Source organism: Microtus oregoni, unplaced genomic scaffold, assembly GCF_018167655.1.
Source record: "Microtus oregoni isolate MIOR12 unplaced genomic scaffold, Mior012 000024F_ref0000369, whole genome shotgun sequence".
Lineage (NCBI taxonomy): Eukaryota > Metazoa > Chordata > Mammalia > Rodentia > Cricetidae > Microtus > Microtus oregoni.
Genome location: NW_024543083.1, coordinates 3,654,568 through 3,681,173, shown reverse-complemented (window position 1 = coordinate 3,681,173; position 26,606 = coordinate 3,654,568). Strand labels below are relative to the sequence as shown.

Below are 26,606 nucleotides of genomic sequence, written 5' to 3'. Positions count from 1 at the left end.
TTAAGCTGTGTATTTTCTTCTAACACCTCTCTTCTAAAGCAACAAACACTGACATCTATTGGTATTTTGGTAGCTTGCTTTTTGTTCTTTCATTTCAATCAACTAAAGCTCATGCAGATACAAAGAGAATTAGGATGGAGAGATATGTCGCCTGTTCCTGTAGGGAATGTTTGCTTTATGTTCATTAATAGTGTATTTAAAAGGTATATTTTCCCTTGATTAAAATAAAGCATTACAATTTAATGTTTGGTTTTATTTCTTCTATTTGCCAAGGTGAAAAGTTTCGGGGTTAACTAATCAAGAAAAAGTGTGGTAATTACTTCTTGGAGCAAATTCGGTAACTCCCCCCAAAATACTGGCACATGGTGTGATTTCTTCTCTCTTGACAGAGCCCAATAAACAATCAGTACTGTTAAAGTTTACTACTGGTAAAAGCAATAGAACTCTGATCTGGTAAGAATCCACTATATTCCCAAGAACCTTAAACATGACATTTAACCATTCTAGTGAGGGAGGAAGAAAAAAATGAACATATGGAGAAACGTACATCTATTGTATTCCTTGTTCTGCTTCTATTTCAAAATACCTGCAGCAGGGTCTATAAACTTTGCTGGCAATATATCATTATCCCTGATTAAAAAAAGATAGGAAAGGACATGTTGATGTACACTTTGGTTTCTTAGTGGCTGTAATGTATACAAGTCCAGGAGAGAAGACACATATTCTGTACTACAAAAGGAGGCTCAAACATCAACTCTGAAAATGTTGCCAGAAAAGGAGTCGGGTTTCAAAATCCTGCAGTTTGAAGCCTCAACATTTTCCTGCCAGATAAAATCCTGTTGCACCTCACTCTACTTTCAATATTTAGATTGAGCTCAGCAATGTTTTCATAATACATACATGCAGTTATGAAACTTGATGTACTCACTTTCCCCTATCTTTACAGGTAGTCCATATTAATATTTATGCCCACGCTAACACAAGGTCGGCACTGGCTTTTCTTTCCCATAAAAGGTAAATTCTGAACATTATGTCGCATATCCTTGCAGACAATTCCTTCCTTGAGTAATCTGATAAAGAAAGCTTATATTTGCTGGGTACAGAGTCCCTGCTGGCCAGCAGTCAGCAGGCTTTCATGGGTTATCTTGTTCACACTCCAGAGAGTCAGGAATTATCTCCACTTTACAAAAGGAAAAGAAACCTAGGCACTGGAAGATTAAGTAACTTTCCCATGAATTTACAACTAAAGGATGTTTGGTGACACTGGAGTTTAAATCCAGGCAATCTGTAGAGAATTAAGGGCTGGGGCATGCTGCCTAACATTCAGACACTTTCATATTTTCTGTTTTAAAAAATGATATAATATACAATGTACGTGTTGCACTGCCTGGAACACTAATTAACAGTTATCCCCATTACTCTGAACAGAAAAAGATTGAAGAGGACATTGGAAAGGTATTACTGTTCACACAGTAGCCCAACAATTTCTGATATTACATATATATACATGAGCATGTATATACATAATAGTCTTAGTACTTTCTTCTAATACTAGTATAAGTGCTAGTCTCTTTATGGGTACCATTTCATCACTTTGTATATATAAAAACAGCATTCAAGCTTCCCTCATTATCCCTACTATTTTCGTTCTTCATAACAAGTCCTACTTTGTTCTGTAAATAATCTTTAGTGTTTTTAATAATTACATAATGTAAGCAGTTACAAGTAACCAGGCTGAAACAGATCACTGGACATTCCTGACTGTTCTGTAAACACACACTGCCCTGTTAGTGACAGGGCACTTTATTTCCAAGAATGTTTACAGACACTTCAGCCTTTGGAGCCATTTAGTTAAGGAAACAGGTGGGTGACATCACTGGAGGCCTACAGCCTGCGCCTAGCTACTTGGGATACTATGTGTCTTTGGTTTTCCACTCACAAATACCCCATCCACCAGGCATGACTTAGCACAGGATAGTTACAGATCTGGACTAGGTGGGATGGCAGTTTCATGCCAGGTCATTTAAGGGGCAAAACAATAACAAAAATAATATTGTACAGAATAAGAAAAACATCAGCAATCTTAAGGAAGGTCTGAAGTCAATTGGTAAATTGATGGAATAAAAAGAAAAACTGGTCTTGTAACAAGCTTCTAAAGAAAAATACTAAGTTGAATGGCTCAATTGGAGGCAGGATCTGGGAGGTTCAGCTTGCAGGAGGCTCGGGACATTACGGGGCCCTTGATACATGGATCTGTGACATAAAGCCCGGGGTTTCTCTGAGAGTGCTTATTTTGTGCAAAGAAGAATTAATGGCCTCAAGGGCGTTGGATCAATGACAGTCATTATTACCGAATAAATAATTCTATTGAACATCTGCAGCCACAATAGCGTGCAATTTGGTATTTGTTAACTGTATCGATGACAGGAAACATTGTCAGGTACATATGACACATCGAATGGACCAGTCACATAGCAGGTTCAAAGGTGTTCTTCTCCTGAAGAGTTCCCACCAGTGGCTGTACCTATGCACATGATGCAGTCCACTGCAGGGCTGCGTGCCCTCAGTGATCTCAGCTGCTGTGAAGTTGGCGTGACAACATCCACAGAGAGGCCTCAACATTGCACATGCATCACCAAGGACACGCCTACTGCTTCGGCGTTGTTTTAAGGAAAAGGGAGCACTTGGCATTGAAGGCACCAACGCGGGAACAATTCAAGAGTTGGTTGTCCTGGTAAATCCTAAATGGGGCTACATGGCAAGTGTGAAGGCTGTTGGGAATGCTACAGATCTCCAAGTCAAAAAATAACTAAAAATAAAACCAGAAAGAATGTGGATTTCCCCACACATAACGTGGCTATTAGCTACTCATCCTTTTCAAGACTGGCACTTACCATTAGAAGGACAAGTGACAAAGGCAGAATCACGGATTCCTAAACAGGACTAGACAATGCCCTGTGCTCCTACTTAAGGACCATTTCAAGTTAACTATTTGTAAATCAAAGGAATACTCTTAATCTGCTTTAATCTGTTGGCAGGATCCTAAAGGGAATAGAAATTCTTCTCGAGTGAGTAAAACTTTCTCTATCAATAATTAATAGTAATAGTAGTAGTAGTATATTGCACAGGATACAAATATACTAAAATCTAGCGCACAGATTCATCGCAATTTTTCTGGGGAAATAGGAGGGGGAAAAAAAGCACTTAATCAGTTTGTCTGGTTAAGAGGGTGCCCACAAAAACAAATGGAATCCATCAAGGAAGTTCTAGAATTCTCTCTTAAAGAGAACATTAGACAGTCCTGAGACAGCTGCCCACCTGGTACGTAAGGGCTACAGCACAGGGCAGTGAGATTTCCAGCCTAAGACACTAAAATCATTAAGTCATCTGTGTTACGTTGTAGACTGGAACCCTTGACAAAAGGTAAACCTGCTACGGAAAGGGACACTAATCAGACCACCACCGATCTTAATGACTGAGAGCATCTAAGACACTGGTTCTTAACTTCCCCAATGCTGTGACCCTTTAATACACTTCCATCACGTTGGGCTGACCCCCGCCCCCAAAGGTAAAATTATTTTGTTACTACTTCGTAACTGTAATTTTGCTTCTGTTATGAATGATACTGTAAATATCTGATATGCAGGATATCTGATATGCGACCCCTGAGAAAGGGTGAGGTCATTTGACCCCCAGAGGGGTCGCGACTCACGTGTTGAGAACCGCTGATCTAAGGGACCCTAGGAACTTCTGAAGAAAACAGATACCGCAAGTGATGGCAAGAGAAAGAAAACCTTCTTTATACCTTTACAGTGTTAGGACTGGATCTCTTTAACATACTATGATGACATTAATCCAGATCCCCACTTCATACTCTGACTACTGTTATATATAATCTCCAAAATATACAGTAAACACTAGCGAAACGTCAGTCTACTTTCACGAAGGGTCACGCGGGGTGATTAAGGTGAATTTCATGATCTTTATGATCTTTATGCAGACACAAGAAGGGCCAGTGGCTAAACAATTACCCTCTGTTCAGTTTCTGTTTTGTTCTAAACCTTGCTTAGGGTCTCTGCCAACAACTGCTAAGAAAATGCGGTTTGTTTTCTTCCTGCACGGGGCAGATACTTCAGCTCTCTTCTTAAGGCACGCAGTGCACAAGTGTGGTTTAATTTCCGAGAAGTACTTCATAGTGTGTGTGTTGGAGACACTCTAAGAGACACAAGGCATCCAGATCCACGCGTAGGGGATTGTAGAGGGACAGTGAAGACCCTCTCAGGCTCCACCGCTTTAAGCATCTACTTAGCAGCCAGTAGGTGCTTCAGCCTTTCCTAGGGATATCTAAGGTGACACCTTCATTGACGTGCTCTGATGGGGGAATTAAAAAGATCGCTTTACAAAAAAAAAAAAAAAAAAAAAAAAAAAAAAAAAAACCTAACTCCTTTTTTCGTTCTATATATAACCGCTAAGCAAGAGGGGTTCAAAATTCAGGTAAACTGTTGCTTTCTGACATCTCTTGGGAAACTAAACTAGGCATATTTATCAGGGTGACCCTGAAAACTAGAACCGCTAAAGCAAGAGATGGTAGAATTTGTTCAGAGCCGACCTGAATCTTGGCACCCGGCGGGTTTCTGCGTGCTTCGCTGACCTTTAGGAATCCCTCTCAGCTGTTCTGGGTTTCCCTATCGCAGCACGCAATCAGGGCGAAGCCAGGCTCGCACAGCGGCTGTACACTGCTTCCCTCCGCCCCCCGCGCCGACGCCCGGGCACCTATGCCGCCCTTTTCCTCCGACCACCCTCGGCGCAGCAAGGCCCACGCGGTGGGGCGCAGGCTCTCGGACCCGGGCCCTTTCCCGCTTCTCTCGCTAGAGGGCAGGCGGGGCCCGCGCAAAGCCCTCGGGCCGCAGGGCAAGCGCAGCCGGCAGGGATCCCGCACTCCGAGTCGCACTCCCGGGCTGGCCTCCCAGACCGACGCGGGGACCGAGGGCCAAGCCCGAGAGCAGGGCGCACAGGGCGAACCCGAGAGGGTCCGGGATGGACGGCCAGGCTCTTGGGGCGCGCAGGGGGCGGGTGCCAGGTGGGGGCAATCCCCGCAGAGAACCGCGGGGTTCCGCAACGCCGGGACCCGGTCAGGAGTGGAGAGCGCAACTCAAAAACACTCGGGACAGAGTGAGGCGTCCGCCCGGGAAGAAGCGGAGCTGCAGGCACTCACCTGGGCTCGGGTCGCCCTCGCCAGGCGCGGGCTTCCCGCGGGATCCCCGGTCCTTCTTCTTGCCCTTCCCCTTGCCTTTGCCTTCTTTGCGCTCGGACATCTCGCCGAAGATGAGCGCTCTGCTCGGAACCGGCTGGGCGACGGTGACGCGCGACAAGTTTGGTCCAAGGGCTTGGAGAAAAGTTTGTCTCCGGAGGGAAAAGCGAGCTGCCGGGCTGCGTGGGGGGCGTCGCCTGTCGCCTGCGGGGAGCGGCGTGGACTCGGTCACCTGGAGCGTCTGCTCCGTCTGGGATGACTCGGGGCTGCTCTGGTGTCCCGTGTCCCCCGCTGCCGGCTCCGGTGTGGCCTCGCTCCGGTGGCGTCTGTCTTGCGCCCTTAGAGCACGAAGAAGTAAAGGTATTCACAGTCCGGTCTGCGCTCGCATCACCAGGCTGCTACCGCCACCGCCGCCGCTCTGCTCCGCTCTTGCCGTCCGCGCGGCCCGGAGTTCCCACAAGTTTTGGGGAAGTCCTAGCCGGCTCTTTTTCAATTGCCCGCAGGTTGGACGCTGGCGCCTCCTTCGCACCCTCCCCTCGCCTCGCCCCCTCCCTCTTCCCCACCACACCCCCACCCCGAGGCGCAGACACGCCAACGGGAGGAGCCTGAGCTGGGCGCTCGCGGTTCCAGCCCCTTTCTTCTGGCGGCCGGGCCCGGCTGGGGGCGGCCGAGCCCAGCGGCTGCCTGCAACACCCGACAGGGGTCGCTGGAAGCTGCGCTGACTGTACCGCCACCGCGGGGCCGAACCGAGCAGTCCCGAGAGGCCAGGGAAGGACCCTGGCGCTCACAATCCTCCGCAGGCTGCCGCAGCCCCAGAGCTGATGAAAGCCTTGAAAACTGAAGGGAGATGGAGAAAAGTTTGCAACCGTGGCACCTGCCCCACAACGAAGGCTCTAGAGATCTGGAGGCCCCCGGGACGGGGAGGGACAGTTGCTATTTTCCAGAATTGTTCAGGGTTTATTTTTTTCTCACTTTAGGGAAGCTTCCCTCTGGCCCCGAGGGTGAAGGTGAAATCTGAAATGGAAGGGAGTTGGCGGTACCCAGGACGGGTTCTGCGAACTTCAAGCATGAATAGCTAGTACTTCCTACTTGAGCATGTGTCTGCCTTCTTGTGTTGGATTTCCCATCTCCACTTTTGTTTTTAAAATAGCCTCTTCTAAGCACAATATCTTTTATTACTAGTTAATTTCTGAAGGAACTGATGAGCCATAGTTCACCATGGTCAGGAACATCTCTATGGTAACCCTCTCCGCCCCACACCTTCACACCCAGACCCTAGAACTGAAGTGAAGTCCAGAGCATTAGTTCATTAGTGCTAGTTGCCCGGATTAGACTTTCTGGGAAGGGCACGTGCATCCTAGTTTTCCTGTATCCTCCCTCTGGTGGAGAACACTAAGGAGCAGTTAAATCAAGAAAGAATTCTGTTGTAAAAGACAAAAGTTGGTGCTGGTGTCAGCCGCATCAAGGAGTGAGCCACACTGTCTCCCTGAAGAAATGCTGTCGTCTTTACAGCCAACTTAGTCGGCTCAATGACTGTGACTAAGAACTGTGGTGTATGTGTGCCGACTCACACAAACGATCAATACTTTACAGCTATCCCACTTTCAGAGTGACTTGGCTCCCAGCTTTTCTCTTCCTGGAGTCAATGCTAACTGGTGCATTGCTATCTACAGCTTTCCCTGTGTTCTTTAGCTGCCAATATTTAAATAAAGGTGAAATCCGGAATGCACCTTTCAAACATGTGGGAAGGGAAATGTGCAAACACATTCATTTTAAATCGTCTTAAAAACCATTTTGTTCTACTTTAATTTACATTCGACTAAGAATCAAACTCCATCAGATGGCTGTGGTTGTTAAGAAATATCTCAACAGTACCGGCATCATTCTTTATTCTTAAATGTTAGTGTCCAGAGGTCTTGCTAGCCTTCTAGCGTACTCCACATACAAATCTCATTGTTCCACGCAAACGGCAGAACCCGAGAAGATTCCAACTCTGTGAACAGCCCTGTACCGTCTGCCTCACGGAGTAAAAGAAAGGTGGGCCCCAGCGCTGGCTGAAATAACTCAGCTTTCCCAGGAGGGGCCACTGCTCAGCCAGCAAGGGGCAGCAAGCCGCTGAAAGCAGAAACCCTTCCATTTCACGTGCTTCTCTGCAGGATGGGGGGGGGGGGGGGGGGGGGGGGGCTAGAGATTTACTCACCACATGCTGTCAGACGCCAGCATTTTAGAATCAAAGGACTGAAGGCAAACCTGCATTTTAGACTTTAAAACAAAATGCTCCGTCTTCCCAAACACATGAATAATAAAAACCCAAGTCTATGGGAGCAACATCTTCTGTCCCTTTTGCTTGGGGTTTAGACACTTTACTTCCCACAACTCTTTCTTCTTAGGAGGAGCATCTCCAGGAGGATAAAGGAGACTATACTTCGTGAAAGTTTCTGTTTGAATAAAGCCATTGAGTTACTCCACAAACCTCCGCAACCGAAATTACCAAGAAAGGTGAAAGATGCCCCAGTAGCTTCCGAATAAAACACCAGCAGCGTCCCCATGGAAACCGTAGGCGTGAGGAATGGATGGGTATGGTGAGAAAGTGATTTAGGATGGGAAGAGGAAGAGGAAGGGGACCAAGAGTTGAAGAACTCAGTGTTGAAGGAACTTTGAAGGCATGTGATAGAGCCGCACTTGAACGACAAGGCTGCCTCCTAGATCCATGCCCAGATTCTGGAATCCTTTATGATTGCCAATTACGACTGAGTTATGAGGAAATTCATAACCAAGTCTATCTTTTTGGTACTAATGTATTGTTAGAGTCTTTATTCTTTACGTAATTTGTGTTAATTTCTTGAGTATATTTTACTATATTATTTACAAGCAACTGGAAGATAACCAAAAAGTCGATTTCTTTGATACTTAAAGTATTTATGAGATTTGTCAACACTTCAAAATCGTCCTTAAATTATTCAATTCTGTGGCCAGTAAGTGGCAAATGAAATGTTTTGGTGTTTTTAAAAATACCTTGGAACTGATTTAGGGGCTGAAAAGAAAAAGTATTCTTTAAAAAACAACAACAACAAAAAGCATTATGCTAAGTGTGATGGTTCATGTTGTAGTCTCTGAGCTTTGGAGGATGAGGCTAGAGTCCCACCAGGATCCCCAAGGCCAGCCTCGGCATCACAGTAAGACTGTCTCCATTTTAAAAATTGTTAAACACAATATATTAAATGTAAAGCTCAATTGAAACATTTCAGAATGAAATAACTTCATGTTTTAATGAATTTGTTATGCTCCTTGAATGGGTATCAAATATGGCTTGTTAGCTTCCAGCTTACACACCAAACTGTCATTGTATGACAAGTGGTAATAGAGTAGAAAAATCATTTAATCTCTTTGTGAATAAAGAAAGGCAAAACATAGATCTTATATAAAACAGCACCTTTAAGAAGAGCCATTGTGAATCATTGCAGTTTTTATCATCAAGACTTGCCTTTGGGAACTCATAGACTCTGCAAAGTTGGTTAAACATATTCTTTTAATAATTCCTTTGGGGGTCCAAGAAAAAGTTTAAATGGGTAAAAAAAAAGGAATGAAAATGAACTAATGTGATTTCATTTTTGCAAAACTTCCATTCCTGATAGGAATGAAAATTAAAGTAAAGATTCTGCAGATACTTTTCACTTTTTCACTTTTGTTTTTAACTTTTCATTTGTCTTTTTTGTACTTGTTTTTGTTTTGATTTGGTTATTGTTGTTTTGAGAGTTTCCTGGAGCCTAGACTGACCTCAAATGCCTATGTAACTGAGAATGACCTTGAACTCTTTATTTCATAGACAGGTTGAGATGCCATCTGTCTGTCTGGCTGTGCGGTGTATGTGCACGTGTGTATTCTCAAGTGTTCCATCTGTCACGCTCCACCTTATTCCTTTGAGACAGGGTCTCTCACTGAGCCTAGAACTAGGTTGGCAGTCAGCAAAACCTTGTGACCATCCTCTCTCCCCTCCAGCATGCTAGAGTTATAGGTGTTCACACGTTAAAATAAAGTAACAAGGCAATTTAAACAGAGATTACTTTTGAAAATGTTGTGACAAAGTTGATGTTAATAAAACACATTGATTAATTCAAAGAAACTCTCCTAAGAGTCCAGTCCAAATCTGTGTGATTTACTCATTTCCCAAGCATTTCCCAAAGAAATGGTAGACAATGGAAGAACACAAATATTGCCCTGGTTCATGTAAACCTAAAATCTTGTGAGCAAGACATAAACACAAACTAATTATCCGGTGCAGCCCAGGCTAGATACATTTTCTAAAAACCGAAACTTTTAAAATTCAGGTAAACTTTTTGAAGAAAATAATGCAAATTTAGAAATACAAATTTGGGGTGGGAATGAAATTCAGAGTGTATGCTTCAGTATACGAGAAGCCCTGGGTTGATTCCACATCACCAAGGACAAAACAAGAGACAGACCCAAGAAAGGGGCCTGGGACACTAAACAGGCCTTGAGATTTCATTAGCTTCAAGATGAATTCACCTCTACTGATCTCAAATCTGTTCTGTCATCTCCACTGCAGTCCCAATCATGGTAAGGCACAGTTACATACTTAGTAGGTAATACATTCACCATCACTGCCCGTGCTATTGCAATAAATAACGCATAATCAAAAATGTGTGCAAAGCTGATGGAGCAAAAACGGTCAGAGGAGTGAAAAATCCCCTTCCCAGGGAAGAAAACAACCTTAGTAAACAACGTACTTTTGAGAAGCATGGTTCCCTAGCAAAAGCAGAGATGATCCACTCCATTCAGCCAAGAATGAATAGAATTGCTAATTAATTGTATTCTGTCTGCTGCAAAGCAAGTCAGTTTTATAACAAAATTGTGAATTTGTCATCTGAACATTCTGAAAGATATGGCTATGTGTTTCTGCTTGCGTGACTTGAATAATTACGGCAGGCTAATAATTACTTTTGTGTGTCATTATTATTAACGGTATGATTATTTGTGATGATGCTCCCGTGATCTGCAACTTGGATTAAATTGATGATACTGCTAATATTAATGTTTGTTTACTTTCTCCACCAGCCCTGACTGCTCTTTTTCTTTCTTTATTTCACCTTCTCGGGTATTGAACTTAGGTCCTCACACATGCTAAGCAAATGCCATCACTGAGCTACATCCAAAGTATCTTTCTTTTCTTTTACAAATCTAGCCAGCATCCTGTCTCTTTGGTAATAAGACAGATGTGTAAGACAATGGTTTTTAAAATACACTTTAATTCCTCTGGAGAAAAGGATGCTGCCTGTCTGGGTTTGCTTTCTATTGCTGTCATAAAACACTGACGATGCCCCTGTGGGGAGGAAAGGGCTTATTTGGCTTATATACCCCATCACTGTCTATCACTGAGGGAAGCCAGGGCAGGAGCCTGGAGGCAGGGACTGAAGCAGAATCGGCAGGGAGTGCTGGCCTGCTCGCCTTGGTTTGCTCATCTTGTTTTCTTATTCAGCCCAGAACCAGCAGCCCAGGGATATCACTGCCCACAGTGGACTGCGCCCTCCCACATCAATCACTAATCAAGAAAATATCCCACAGACATGCCTATGGGCCGCTCTGAAAGAGGCAATTAGTCAATCAAGGGTTCCTCTTCCCCGGTGACTCTAGATTGAGTCAAGTTGATGAAAACAAAATAATAATTTGCACACTATTCAATCTTTGAGTTATTCTTCCTGAGTTTCACGCTGTATATATTAATCATACTCAGTCTCCTTGCTCCATGCCCTTAAATCACGGGTATATTTGATGCAAATATCTTAAATTTACACTACATACATATTTATGTACATAAACATATATATATGTTTATATATAGACATTCACGTATCATACATTTATTTGTATGTAGTTACTTTTTTCTTTCGGCAGTGATACTGTATTTGAATACGAGCATATGAAAGACAGAGACTGGAGTTCCGTTTGCGGTCTTTCTGCACAACTCTCCATTAGATTTCCTTCCACCATGTTCACCTAGCAAGACTTGCTAACTTTGAATAGCATGATAGAGGAAGTGTTGCTTGTTTCTTTGTTCTCTATGCAGTCCTGGCTGTCCTGGAGCCTCCTATGTAGACGGGGCCTCAAGTTCAAAGAAGTTCCTTGCTCTGCCTCCCATGTACTGGGTTGAAAAGTGTGCAACACCACACCAGGTCTAGAATGGATTTGAATGGATCAGAATGAGTATAAAAGCCCGGTTCTGATGTCACCATTTTCTCTCCGTCAACTACTAATTCTCACCAACGGTCATTTCAGCTCCCAGTTTTCTGCAGCCAGCCCACCCCATGCCCTGTCATTTTGACTTAGGGCTTTATCCCTCCTGTTTCTTTCTTTCTTTGTTTTTGTTTTTCTTTTTTATTTTTGAGACAGGATTTCCTTGCTGTTCTGGGACTCACTCTGTAGACTAGGCTGGCCTCGAACTCACAGAGATCCTCCTGCCTCTGCTTCCCGAGAGCTAGGATTAAAGGCCTGGGCCGCCACCACCCAGCCCCTCCTCTTTTATAAGTATCAACTAAATCCAAGCCTCCTTTGTTGTGATTGCAGAGAAACCTTCAAACCCATGGTCATTTCCCTTGTTGTTTTTTTTTTTGTTGTTGTTGTTTTGTTTTGTTTTTGTTTGTTTGGTTGGTTGGTTTCTGGGTTGTTGGGTTTTTTTTTTGCCCCACCCAGCAGTCAGAGGCATCTCTCTGAAATGTAATTCCCATCCAGTCACTCTTTGCTTCCGAGAACTGTAGCCAGCAACCTGGCAGAGCTAGGAAAGGCCTGCCTCCAGCCTCCAGCCTCCATCCTCCTATCACTGTCTCACTGAGTCTCACACACTGGTGTATCCTTACACCGAGTGTTTCTGTTTCCTCTGTCTGAAATTCTTCCATGCTTTGCCAATCTCATTGTTGCTCAGGTCTGGACTGACTTTCTTAGCCTAGACAACACTTTTCTTGTCTTTCAAACCAATATGATCCTGTAATATTTTAAGCTCCCACCACAAATATAGCAATTCCCCCAGTTTGTAAGGATTTTCTTAAGTATTTAATAATCTGCTTCTACTGGATATTCCTCTCCCTGAGGACAAACTATTTCATCTTTAATCTTGTAGGTCTCACACTGCATGTGTCTAATCTTAACAAGTAATACAGTTTGTTAATCAGTGGACAAATTAAGACCAATAAAATCCCTTCTCAACATACCATAAAAATATAACATACATCTGTGTATGTAGTTCTTAACCAGATTTTTAAGTGATAGTTATGATTATGATACCAAGCATAGCACTTGGGAGTAACTTCCATTAAAATGAGCTATTGTTTGATTGATTAATTTTCATTCATTGCTAAGCTGGGCTTGTAACCTTGCATATATTAGAGAAGTCCTTTACATATACAACCAAGTAACCCTCTTAAAAACAAATTGAAAAATAAAAATCTTGGTCTGGAGAGTTAGTTAGGCAGCTAAGATCTTACGGCTCTTGCAGAAGACTTGATTTAAATTCCCAACACACACATGGTGCTTCACAACCACCTGTAACTCCAATCCCAGAGGATCTGATGCCCTTTCTAACCTCTGTGGGCACCAGGCACACTCATACACATAAAAAAAACAAAATAAACCAAATAACTAGAACTTAAAAATAAAAAGATGAAAAATCTTCACTTACCTCTCCCAACAATCTAACCGGTGTGACGGTGGCTTCTACAGTATACAGAATGTCAAGATACTTTCCTTCAATTGCCTTCCTGAGTTTCGCCTATGGATCACACTTGCTGCTTCATTTATTCCTTTGGTCTAAATCTACAAACACAGCATCGTTGGCAGGGTTGGAAATCTGTTCTTGCTCTGAGCTTGGGGTATGCAATCCTTGTCTCATCAGATTATTTATCACTCCACGCAAGAGCAGTCTGTCCCCAACCAATATGTGAATCTAGTTGTACTCACCACCGTGGACCTAGCTTGGAGTTCAGCTGGAACTCCCCTAACAGCCTGCTTTTGCCCACTGCCCATATTCACACAGCAGATAAAAGTGGATCTCTCTGTACGTTCTCGTAGTGCAGCCTCTGGAAGCATTGACTATATCTCCAAGAGAGAAATTAGATGTCTTGATGGCTTTTAAACATCAGCCCACAAGGTCTTCTCCAAGGTTAACACTTTTCCTTTGAAATACACTTTCTCGTGTCTGGGAAGAAGAATCATCCCTGCTAAATTTATAATGATGCTAAAATATAAATTAAATGCTGTGAGAGATGAATTAGTATGTCGAATATTTGAATGGCGAGAGTAATTTAGCAGGTCAATTCCTGTCTGTAAGTTCCATAAAAGACACCTGGTAGGAAGCATTCAGAAGCAGATGATAGGAAATTACTTTGTAACGTCATTACGATAGCTGGGCTGCATGGGACCAAGGGCTGACCCCATGCTATGCTGCTCCTGGCTCAGGCAAGGAATAATACCATAAGTACTTGTTACTGGCCTTCACACATAATGTAAAGTTTCTTTCTACATCTTAATGAAAATGGTCCTTCTGTTTTTCAGTTCCTTCTCCTAGGGTCCAGTGGTTCAAATATCTGACTCAATGAGAGATTTTTAACTCCAAGCTGAGCCAAGAGTAAAGTTCTTGGAATGTCCAGTCATCTCCAACCTGGATCCAGACCTGGACGTCAGCTTACTCTACCTCAGACCAAGTTTCAACAGTCTGTATGTAGGGAGATATTCCGAGTGGGTATACTAAAATCATGTATGTCTTTCAAGCCTTGTTCGTTTGGGAAAGAATTTTACAAGTATTAACAACTAAGAAAGCAAGCTATGTTTTAAGAATAATTTAATAAAACAATTAACCAACTTGACAGAAATCAAATGCATGTCAAAAAAAGAAAGAAAGCCACAGAGAAACCCTGTCTCAAAAAACCAAAAAAAAAAAAAAAAAGAAGAAGAAGAAGAAAGGAAAAAAAGAAAAAAACTGGTGATCAACCATGCAGAAAATAATACTCATATGAAAAGTATTGATGTGTTTTGTCTTTTCTGCATGATTGCAAAGACTGGGTTTGTTCCAAATTTTTTCCAAAGGTACAGGATGAAACCACCTGAGCACAGATTTGTGTGTGTGTGTGTGTGTGTGTGTGTGTGTGTGTGTGCATGTATGTGGGTGTTGCTAGCAATTTGTATACTACAGTGCAAGCACTCTACTACTTAGCTACATGCAAGGGACTCACATAAGTTACAAAATACAGTAAGCTTTAATCTCGCCTAGGATATCATCAGGAGTACAGAAATCTGAGTGTTTACTCTGAATTCAAGATGTTCAAGTAACTGCCTGGGAACATGCTCAGAATTGGTATTTCCAGTGGCATTTCTTCCCTTCCAGATTGCACTATATTATTGGAGACCTCATAAAACGTTATACCCACACACCCCAATTATTTTCATCCTATTAGACTCTTACCTTGGGAATGACCCTAACTAACCTTGGTTTTGCAGTGGGCATGAGAAAGTTACGTTTTAGGCAGTTTTTCTCCTATAGTAGGATGTAAAACCACTTTTCCCATTATTGCTGCTGTTTCTGAGATGGTGGGACAGAATCACGTGAAAAAACATTTTTTTATTTTCATGACAACAAGCACACCCCTGTGGCTGAAGAAATGGCTTGTTGTTAAGAGCACATGTGTGACTTTTCTCTTAGAATCTTAGATCAGCTCACAAAACCAACAACCAGCGGCTGACAGTTGACTGAAGTTCAGTTCTAGGGGGAATCCAACACCCTCTTCTGGCCTCTGGGGATACACATGTACAAACACACACACACACACACAAATTTAAAAACCACATTTTTTTAGTCAGCAATTTGCTAGGATTCATACAGAATGTACCACCAGCAAGTCTGCATCACGGGTGTTGAAGACTTATTCTGTGCAGTTCTCCCACATATAGAGGTGTAATTACTACCTATTTTAATTCACTTTGAAAATGTCCTTTTGGAGCCAGACGGTGGTGGTGCATGCCTTTAATCCCAGCACTCAGGAGGCAGAGGCAGGTGGATCTCTATGTGTTTGAGACCAGTATACAAGAGCTAGTTCCAGGACAGTCTCCAAAGCTACAGAGAATTCTTGTCTCGAAAAACTAACAACAACAACATGTCCTTTTACCCTCTAGTACCTAAGACTTTGTCATTAAAGCATTTCCAGTGCTTACCCTTCCTCCTTTGAATGCGTCTCCCCAGCCCACTGCAGTACCAGGAAACCCTGAGCACCGATCTTCTCTGTTCACATGATCTTTTTCTGCTATAAGCATCATTGCATAATAGGAAAACATTCTTCAGGCTCTTTGTTTCTTTTCACACCCAACATCCTTAGTTCTTTCTTTGATCCTCATCACCTCCTTCAGGTCCTCCAGGGAGACTGCTCAATGGTCACAGACTGTGCCTGACTTCCTCCTGCTTGGGGAGGGCTAATACATACTCACAGGTCTTCAATTCCCACCCATGGAACTCGGAGAGTAGTTCATGAAACTGCTTCCTTGTCTCTTTCTCTAAGATTTCTATTTTGCGGGTTTTATGCATGCTGGCCCCTGGCCCAATATTTAAAATACTTTTCTTTGTAACTACATGCTAATCCTATAAAATGTCACTCACTGTCGCAAGCTCAAATGTTAATCCACAATTGTGTATCTACTGCCCTACATTTTGTCTGGATTCCGAGACTATTTCAAACTAGACACATCTGGAATAGAAGGCCAGGTCGAACCGGTCAGAAATCGCTTTCCTCTCTCTCCTTACATCTTCCTTTTCTACCTACACCCAGACATTTGCTGCCCCAGCCCCCTGCAGCTCCTCGGCTGGAGGCTCATCTTCTTTTTCCCTGGATCTTTTTGCATTCTTGACCTGGACTTGTAAGTTCTCATTTTCCTGAGATGCTTTCAATTCTCACACCCAGATATGCTCCCTGCTGCCGCCAGAGTTAATCTTCTCAAACACAGTCATTATCCTGTCTGTCCTTAGCGAAAGGACTCTGTTGGGTTCCTGGTGCCGTGACTCTGAATGTTTTCTATAGAAGACCAGTGTGTCCTTCTCAACCTCAGTGAGAAGCAAATGCTCATTTCCTTTCTTCCCCTCCTCTTATAGACCTGGTGTTCTCTGGCCACTCTGAACCATACATCATCTTACCAGCCACATTGTGGGATGTTATGGAAAAAATTTTTTTGTACACTGTGAAGAAGTATCACGTGGATTGGCTTAATAAAAAGCTAAATGGCCAAGAGCTAGGCAGGATGTGGGGGACAGAGAGAATGCTGGGAAGGAAAAGGTAGGGCCACGAGGAGACACAGAGGAAGTAAGACACAGGATAGTAAGCCGTGAGCCACCACCTGTCAGCACGAAGATTAATAGAAACGGGACAATTTCATTTAAATGAGTTAAGTTAGCAACAAGCACAAACTATGACCGAGCCTCTATAATTAATAATAAGCCTCCATGTCCTTACTGGAGAGCCAGCAGTCCTGACAAAAACATCAAACTAAAGTATAATTATTTTTATCTGTCCTTAAATTTCTTTCCCTTTGTTTTCATGTGGTAGATTTCTATGCTATTCAAATTAAAACTCATGTCTTCTACTTTTCTCTGACATCCTCAATCAGAACTCACTGATGCTGTTTATCTCAAATTACATGTATGTATGTATGTTTTTACATATGTATACATGTGTGCGATATTTAAATCAACTTCAGCATACATATAAAGAGATGAATATACAAATATATATAGAGAGAGATGAACCTAAATGTATGTAAAAAATTCGCAGTTTGTATTTACCTCTCCTTACAAAGAAAAGGCAACAATTTATTTGCCAAATCCAGCTTTTTACTTTAATTCACACTAGATATCCAGTTGCATCTATAGCATTGTTCAACCAAAAAAAATTATAGTTCACAGAGGTCCCAAAATAAGGCTAATTTCAATTATTACACTTCCACATACTTACATAAACCTCAGCCTTTTGCTTATGTGGTCTACATTTGATATCCTCTTATTAACAAATTCTCATATGATACACTTGTTACTCATCGCCATGATAGTTAAGTGTTATACAAAGTTCATAAGAAACTTTATTTGTAAAATTTTTTGTGAAACTTAAATTTTGGGGGGTTGGGTAGTGGTGCCTCACACCTTTAGTCCCAGCACTTGGGAGGCAGAGGCAGGCAGATCTCTGTGAGGTTAGGACCAGGCTGGTCTACAGTGTGAATTCGAGGACATCCAGAGCTACACAGAGAAACCCTGTCATAAAAAAACAAACAAGTAAAGAAAAAACAAACAAAACAAAAAACAAAATTAAAATTAAATTTATATATTCAGTCTTGATCTTGATTTTTGAAAACTTCAAGGCAGTGAAGAGTCGCTCCATAACAGATATTGGTGAGATGTTGGTGTCTTCCAAAGAGTGCGTACCTCTACATGATCTCAGCATGAGCATCCAAGAGCAGACCAGTGTCGCAGTCATTACCATGGGCCTGGATTAAAAACCTGACAAAGAGGAGCCCATTCCCTGGAAAGCTCCAGAGACTCAGAATTTCAGTTGTATTGCTCCACAGAAGTCCATCATCTGTGAAATGGAACTTAGCATCACTCCGATGCCTCAGTTCACTCTGTGACAGTCAAGTGAGTAAACACAGTGCTCCCGCCAAAGTTGTCGCTGCAAAACCTGGCAGATCTTCTGGTCCCTGCTGCCCTTCTCCTTTCCAGAGGTCCCTGCTCCTGCCGACCAGCATAGATGTCCCCAACATCTCTTTAGGAATTTGAGCCGACTTCACAAAAGGGAACTTTATGCTTAATGAATACACCGTTTTGCCATTCTAATGACTGAATTAATTTTGAATGATCCCAGGTCATGCTACTGGTACTTATGTCTAAGGATAGTAAAGCCGATAAAAACCATGTGTAGATTTGAGATTCACCACACTGCTCCAAGTCTACTTGCTACTATGAACCATTTTCTGAATTTTCTGACCTACAAAAATCTCTCATATCCCAATACAAGGAAGCAGAGAGACAAAGAGTTTTTTTTTAAAGGTTATTCAAATGAGTACATTTATGTTTGTCCCTGATTCCTGCTGAAATCACATTCACAGTGAAAACAACCGAGACTTAAACATAATTAGCAGGATAGCATCTGTATTGAGCACACACAGTCATTTTCCCAACGTCATTCCCTAAGTAGCACAGTGTGACATCTACACACGCAGCATTTGCATTACATTAGTACCAACCATAAACCAGAGACGGCATCAAGTACACTGGAGGATCTGCAGAGGTAATTTGCAAATCCTGTGCCATTTGATGTAACGGATTTGAGTGCTTGCAGCTTGCATATCCGTGGGGTCCTAGAATCAAATATTTGTGGATCCTGAGCAGTGGTTACACTGTGGATGTGGCAAACGGAATTCTAAGAGAATGCGCACAATTCTTACTCCCAATTGCACATCTCCTATAGGAACTCCACCCCCCCCCCCAAACTTGTGAGAATGGTAAAAATTATCATCCACCCTAGGGATTCTAACCTACTCAAATGAGCCCTCAGTAAAGGACATGGACCATTCATGAAAAGAAAAAGGCTTTTACTGGTGTGGAAAAACCCCACATACCTTCAAGTCTTTGGTAACATAGAGCTACCTACAACTGGCAGATGGCAAGAAATCAGAGCCCTCCACCCATCCTGCTGTGCACATGAAACAGTCCTGCTAGCCACCTGAATGGGCTTGGAAGAGGACCTGAGTTCCAGGTGACAATTAGACCCAGGGAACGTTGTGAATTTATCTTCCTCAGATCACAGGTAGCACACAGTCCATACTATGTCCAGACTTCTCCCCTATAGAACTTTGAACTATTCTTTTCACTTACTGGAACTGGGTTGGCTTGGGTAATTTGTAACACAGCAACAGCAAACTAATGCAGCATTGGAAACATTTTAACTTATAACAAGAGGTTTTTTGGGGGGGGAGGTGTGGGGGTAACAAAAAGAAACAAAGTTTGTGACATAAGGAAATTGACTGACTTTATAACCTTCCACTTCCTAATTCTACAGATTAAACTATAGTTTAGTTTTCACAGATTTGGTTTTCTCCATCCGCCCAGTGGATAAGGTCACCTTCTAAGGACACACGGGCACCCAAAGTCCTGTGGCATTGTATTTTAAAGCCATCCTTTAAAAACTCCCATTCCTCAATGAGACAGACCCAAGCACATGGAGAAACAGCTCAGCAATGCTCAGAGGGCAGAAAACCAAACCTGATTTGCAAATCCTAGCTCCTCAGTGATCAGGAGACCATCCTCTCATAAGGCTTCATGTGAGAACCGGCAAGATTCACAGACATCAGACAGACTCCAGAGAAGTTTATGACACTTGTCCACACGTGCATGGAGGCGCCTAAAGAGTAATGACTTTGTTCTAATTTTGTTTGGGGGGGGGTATGGCTTATTTCTATTCCTTGTGAGAATCTCTGAGCTATTTGTTTTCTTCCAAAATAATCAGTAGGATAAAGGACCTGCATGAAGATGAATGCAGGAAAACGTTCACTGTATATCCAAGGCAGGTATAAAGAACTAAATAATACCAATTTAGCTCAAAGTTTTATCGCACCCTAAGGATCCAGGAGAGAGATGTACACAGGTTCCTCAGGAAGTTTTGGCCTAAAGCACAAAACTTTTGTAATGGGAGAGAGAGATGTGTTGGACAGTGTTGAGTCCGTTTGGCTACAGAAGCTTTCCTCTGCGAGAAGAGAAGTTGCCTTGTGATTGCACACATAAACTGCTCTTCCTGCAGTTAATAAAAAATTTCTTTCAACAGGACTGTGCTCCTCTGATCAGGTGATGCCTCATCTCAACCTTTTTATAACACTTCCTTCTGCCACATTGGCTAACATGTGTTTTCCAGGGAAAGCTGTGGTACATGTTAAATGATTCCAAGAAGTCAAAGTAATATGAAATTGCCCAATCATGGAGCGCTCTTAACTGGTCAATAATATCAATTCATTTAACTCATCCATGTTGAGTGAGGTTGGAGATATAGCTCAATGGTAGAGTGCTTCCTTAACATGCCTAGGGCACTGGGTTCAAACCCTAGCACTGCTCCCCACCCCCCAATGAAAAGAATCCAGCGAGCTCAATTTTGAGAAATTGAGCACTGGTTCTCAAGGAAACGCTATCGAGGCCTGAGCTATGCAGACTGGTTTCAGGAAACTGTCATCAGATATCGATGTTATTACAGATCAATATTTCTCAATCTGTAGGCCGCCTAAGGCCACTGGAAAACACAGATATTTACATTACAATCATAATAGCAAAATTCCAGTTACGAAGTAGCAATGAAAATTGTTCTATGGCATGAGGAACTGTCCTAAAGGGGTCTCAGAGTTAGGAAGGTGAGAACCACTGCCCTAGGCAGATCACGCACTCATCCGAGAGTCCTCGGTCTGAACAGTGCAGCATGGCCTCATTCCGTGCTGCTAGAATCCGTGTTTGTTTGAACTCCACGTGTCTTCCACCGTACCAGCCATCTTCTGAATGCAAGACACTAAGGAACCTAAACCTGGGGCGACTCACACTTCCCTTGTGAGGGCATGTCTGAACCCTGGGATTTTAACGTAGCATTCGTAACTTCCTCTATGTTCTAAAAGCCATCTCCAAAGTCAGCTCCCTTCAGCAGGGGTTGATGAACATGCTGCCCTCTTTGGAGAATATAGCAGATGTGCAGACAAGTCGAGAGTTCCTAACACGACATTCGTCTAGCCATTTTTGTTGTTACTGGCTTTGCTTGTTAAGGGACGGGTCTTGCATTAGCTTCCCTGAATTCTGCCATCTTCTTTCCACTCCTACTGCACACAGCATCCTCTTGTGGCCACGCCTTGAGCATGTAAGGTGGCAAAACTTCAAAAGTTCCCAAGGAAAGAGCAGATGGGGAATGACAGTTCTCGCCCTGTGGGTTACTGATCTGACACCTGTGTCTTCACCAACCCTGTACCAGAAACAGGCAACATTGCAACTCTGTTTTCATAAATTTCTTACTAAAATGGTTCAAAGTCCAGTAATGATTTTTGTTCCCCCCATTTTGGAGGCAGGGTGAAGTATAGCCCGTGTTAGCTGCAAATTTGCTAAGTAGCCCAGGCTGATCTCGAACTCCCGATGCTGGGATTGTGAACATGCACCACCACACCTACTTCAGATTTACCATTAATCCAACCTTTTGTCTTATGTGACAAAATTCCAGACAATAAGGACCTTATCTGATTATATTGCTAATACATTTCAAATCCAAGCCGGCTCTGGCTTCTTAATGACCAATCCATATTAATTTATACAGGATAATGTGAAAAGTTCTTTGAAATCAGGCTCTGTGGGATTGAAAATGATTCTTTTAATTTTTAGTTGCACTGAAATATTCTTTAGCTATTTAATGGCTATAGTTTCTTAGTCAATTGACCGTGCTTGATTTTGAGAGCCATGAATGGTTTTCTCTTTATATTTGATAAATATCACTTGTTAGCTTCTTCTTACAAAGAAATAAATCTCTCTGTATAGCCCAAGATAACTTGTAACTCATTAACTCCTATTCCCAGTTCCTGAATGCTGGGATTCTAGGCGTGCAGTGTACCAACATACTCTTCAAATGTCTTGTTTTTAAGACATTACATTTAGGCTGGGCATGGTGGCTTGCACTGTAATCCTAGCTATTGGGAAAGCTGATACAGAAAGACTACACATATATAGGAGCTTGAAACCAGCCTGGAAAACACAGCAAGTTCCTTGACAATTACTTTAAAATATCATATTTTAACTTCTGAGCCTCTTGCCTCCACTTCCAGAGTGCCAGGATTATAGCCTGTGCAATACTTAGGGATCAAACCCTGGGTTTTGTGCCTGCCAAACAAACACTGTACAAACTGAGTCACATCCCCAGCTTGTACACAGTATTTTAATAATAATAAAACAATGTTAATTATAAGGTTCTTAAAACAGCCTCTTCAGTTAAAAAGATTATTCAAATTAAATTAGCCAAAGTCTATGCCCTGCTCAGACCTAGATAAAAGGTCAAGGTTTTGCCTAGCTATGGGACCAATTCAAGTCATTATTATGCTCAAATGTCTACCAGCATTGCCTAATTATGTGCTTTCTCCAAACTGAGGAGTTTAAGGTTACAGGTTCAAGACTGAGCTCATTACAAACGAGAAATCTTTCATTATGTTGTTGGTGGTAGTGATATCTTCAAATCTTAGGAAATTGTGTATCTTGCCTATTGTTTGTGAACATGTATTTATATCTGCACAAGAGAATATTTGTATTTCTTTGAACGCTATGGCCTGAACTATGGGAGATCATGAATGATAAATGTCGAAATGAAAGGATTTTCTTAAAGGAAACATCAATTAGTTATGTCAAAAAGCATCAGTTTTATCTAAAAATTACAAAACATATCCATGAAAACGTGGAAAAGTATCTTAAAGACACGCTTATCTTAGATCAGGGAAATTACCTACCAATTCTGCCTTTTAGCAAAATTTAAACAAATTTATGTAGAAATTATTTCTTAAAGCATTTGAAAAAATTGCAATTTTAGCATAATGATGAATAAATCATATTTGGTTGTGAAATAAAATTCTTGTTGGGAGTTCTCAGGTGCAATAACTTAAAAAAAAAACCTGTGGGACATGGGGGTGTAACTTGGTGGTAGAGCATTCCCCTAGTGTGGGATAGCTCATACTTGCATGTGGTTGTATACACACACACACTATAAAATTTTCTGTAAAACATCTATTAATATTTGACTAAGCAAACATACCACAAACTCTTAAGAATAAGGATTCTCTATAGAACTAAGTTGATTAGAAAAAAATTAATGAATATAACATTTTCTACTGCCAGCCACAATTCAGAGAATCGTGTATCTTAAATAAAGTCAATGTTTCTGGAAGGCAGGTTCTAGAACTTGGCTAGAACTGCTGACGGTAAACACAGCTGCTCGTCCCTTAGGAAAGTCACCGTTCCTCCTAGTCTATTTAACTTCATTTCAGATGAGAACACATTTTCTTCTCATTATTAGTCATGGCAATTTCTAACAGGAACTCATAGGCAATACCTCCTTAGCTGTGATGCTTCTTTTGAAATAACAAACGTGAGGGCGTTTTAGCATCAGTCAGACTGATCACAGCATCCTGGGAAACTTTCCCATGGGGAAGAGTAGTGGAAACTGCCCAGGCAGCTTGGGGCTAGCTCTGAAAAAAAAATCATTGCTGGTAAACAAAAATCTCCATAATCCTAGTGAACACTAGTTCAAGGCCCTCTGGGTGAATGGGAGCTCTGCCTGCCTTCATGTACTATTTCCTGTCACATTAATGGGTTATCTCTAGGAAAGCCATCTGTTCTTTGGGGCTTCTCTCATGCCATCCAACAGACTAAGTCTGTCATTACTGTGTTGTTTAGCTAGCAGATTCACAATGTCAGCTAGAGGTATATATAGTACTTTATAGATACATAAACCGAAGTTAAAAATGTCCAAATCTGGTATATTCAAAACAAAGTATTTAAGACTGTCTATATAATGCCCCAAGTAATACTAAAAACACCTTTAAAGGATTCTTAAATTTTGGTGTAATGGGAGACACTACCATTGTACAAGGCTACAATAATCATTGAAAATAGAAAGGACTTTTTGTTTGTTTGTTTGTTTTGGTTTTTGGAGACAGTTGCCTTGTCTATCCTGGAGTTATTCTGTAGACCAGGCTGCTCTGGAACTCACAGAGATTCGCCTGCCTCTGCCTCCTAAGTCCAGGAATCAAAGGCGTGTGCCACCACCGCCCAGCTGAAAATGGATAGCTCATTTAACTTACATAGATTTCAGATTTTTTTATTATTTGATTGGAAAAAAGTGACAGAAATTTAGCTTTTGTTGATGATATTATCAGGCAGTCTGGAGTGTAATGCTAATGAGTATTTAATTACCCTTCAGAAGGGAAAGAAGGAGATGTGAACATTAAGTACACAGAAAGCAGTAACATTCTTAGAAGCTCCAAGTGATGGGGGGGAGGGAGTTATTCCCTTTAATTAAAAAAACTCAGTGTTCCAGGAAATTGCGGCTTCTTCTCAATTTCCACCAATTCTCTCCCATTTTACCCTCCCTGAATTTTCACTGAACTTGTGTGAAGTGTTGTTTTCATTTCAACTGACTCTGGTAATTCCCCCCAGATACAACTTTGAAGTCTCAGATACTCAATTATTACTAATTGGTACTTTGTCCTTGGAATATGAGAACAATTACTTACCAGAAAAAAGTGTCTAGCTTTTTTAGAATCTCTTCATTTTGAGATATGGTATTTGTGATCTGATTATATATAAAAAAAAAACCCTCTACAATGTGGAATGATGTCAGGATTAAGGGGAATGAGGAAAAAAAACAGGAATGTAATCAATTCTGAGAGATTAAAACCCATCTACATGATAGCCAAAGTTATTTTCAATCTAGAAAGCAAATACTTTAACTGATTATTAAAAAGTATACAGACATCTTTCCTCTGGAATGTTCTATAAAGCTGTTACTGTCATACTTGAGCATCTGACAATTATTTCATGTATTATCCTCCTCCAATGTTTTTATTCAGATTGTAAATAGAATTTTCAATGACAAAGAGTTCAGTGAGAGTTTATGCAGGAACCTAACATGTGTTGAATTAAAGCCACAGTTTACTGTCCTGTGTAGCTTCAATGTATGACAAGAACCAAGTCTTTTTAAAAACCTGAGCACTCCTATACTAATGTATTCCACAAGTTGAGGAATGGGAAGAAAAGAGCAGCTGTAAGAGCAAGTGCAGATAAAGCCTAAGGTTTCAACCCTGAGTAAAGTGACTGTCATTAACTCAGGCTTTCAAATCACCAGCTTCCGAAACGATTAGCCAACACACATCAGAGCGCCAGGTAGACTGGACTCGGGAAGTCTTTTAAGAAAGCCTATCTCCCAAGTTCAGTCTCTGAGGTTGTTCACATGTTTGGTGCTTGCCAAACTGTCTTATGATTACAGGGTCACAGCAGTAAGGGTCACAGAACATTGCAGTATCAAACCTGCGCCCAGACAACCAAACTAAACACACAACCTGAAGATGATACCTTCAAGCTGTCACGAGTGAAATACAGAAGAGCCGAAGAGGACAGAGAGCAACGGTGTGGTCACAGGAGACTTCCGCGAAGTTAAGCATCAACATTTAAAGAAGCAGATGGTGTTATAATAGGAACGAGGATCCAGGCAGTGAGAACCACAAACACAGTTCCCAGCACAAGAATGAGCTGGATACGGAAAGTAAAAATGCCAGTCCGACACTTGGTCTATCAACCAAGGCCCAGGCCAGCCCTATGCTTAGAGGTAGTTAGCCAACATAAAATAGACGCCAGGGTTTTTGTGAGCTTCTTGTTGTTTGTTGGGAGCAGTGAGACTCCAGATCCTGAATTTCTTGTAAACAACTTGTTTTCTCCTGATCTGAGTGCCTACAGCTGCTCTGAGCACGAGACCTTCGGGAGTTCCTTATGGCAGGAGAGTGGTTTCTGGTGAGTTTGCCTGGGGCGTGGCTATCTCTATATAATCTGCCCTTGAACACAATAAAGGAGAATTCTTGGGGCTTTTTGGTACCAGGGTTAAAAAGTCTGTATGTGTCAGTCTGTCTCTGCATCTCTGTGTCTGTGTTCTCAACCTCCAGCCCCTTGCCCGAAGCTCGCCAACTGGGTTCTAGCACACAGAGCACAGACACAGGGGCGCGGTGCAAGGCAGTTGTTGCTGTTGTTATTTTGGTATGAATTTTTTGTTGTTGTTTTGTTTTTGTTTGATTGATTGTTTTTGATGTTTTTTGTTTTTGAGAGGGAGAGAGAGAGAGAGAGAGAAAGGGAGAGCTCTAAGGAGGAGTTGGGAAAGGGCTGAGAATATGATCAAGGTTGATAATATGATTTATTTTAAAGAAGGGAAGAAAGGAAGGAAGGAAGGAAGGAAGGAAGGAAGGAAGGAAGATCCCCATCACAACCAGACAACACACAGCAGGGTCTGATGCTCCATATGAACAGAGGCATGGGGAGAATGTTGGGCCATACTCTAGGGTAGAGATCAGAGTCTAGAGGAACAGAAGTCAGCTCATGCTGAGGAGACTCCCTGTGGGACACTATAAGCACCAAAGAAGACTTCAGACTCGTAGCTCAGTAACAAGGTGAATAGCACTGACCTTTATCTACACTGGGACCAATTAGGGAAGAGTCAATTTCACAGGAAAGTGTGGGGGACAAGAGGAGAGATGGAAATCCAGAATTCTACCACAA

At 42.1% G+C, this 26,606-nt stretch overlaps 1 protein-coding gene across 5 annotated transcripts in view; it reads right to left on the bottom strand.

Moving 5' to 3' along the window:
* Nrg1 (neuregulin 1) overlaps nucleotides 1-26,606 on the bottom strand; it is a 996,124-nt gene that overhangs the window by 189,594 nt on the left and 779,924 nt on the right. For 2 of the 5 annotated variants that reach the window (XM_041673679.1, XM_041673683.1), the window contains exon 1: nucleotides 5,216-5,445. The exons of 2 other annotated variants lie outside the window; for them this stretch is intronic. In XM_041673679.1, coding sequence (XP_041529613.1) covers nucleotides 5,216-5,315 — 100 coding nt within the window. In that variant the 5' untranslated portion in view covers nucleotides 5,316-5,445. Of the gene's footprint in view, nucleotides 1-5,215; nucleotides 5,579-26,606 lie in introns of those variants that run through there. One more of the 5 variants, XM_041673680.1, reaches the window with a different exon arrangement.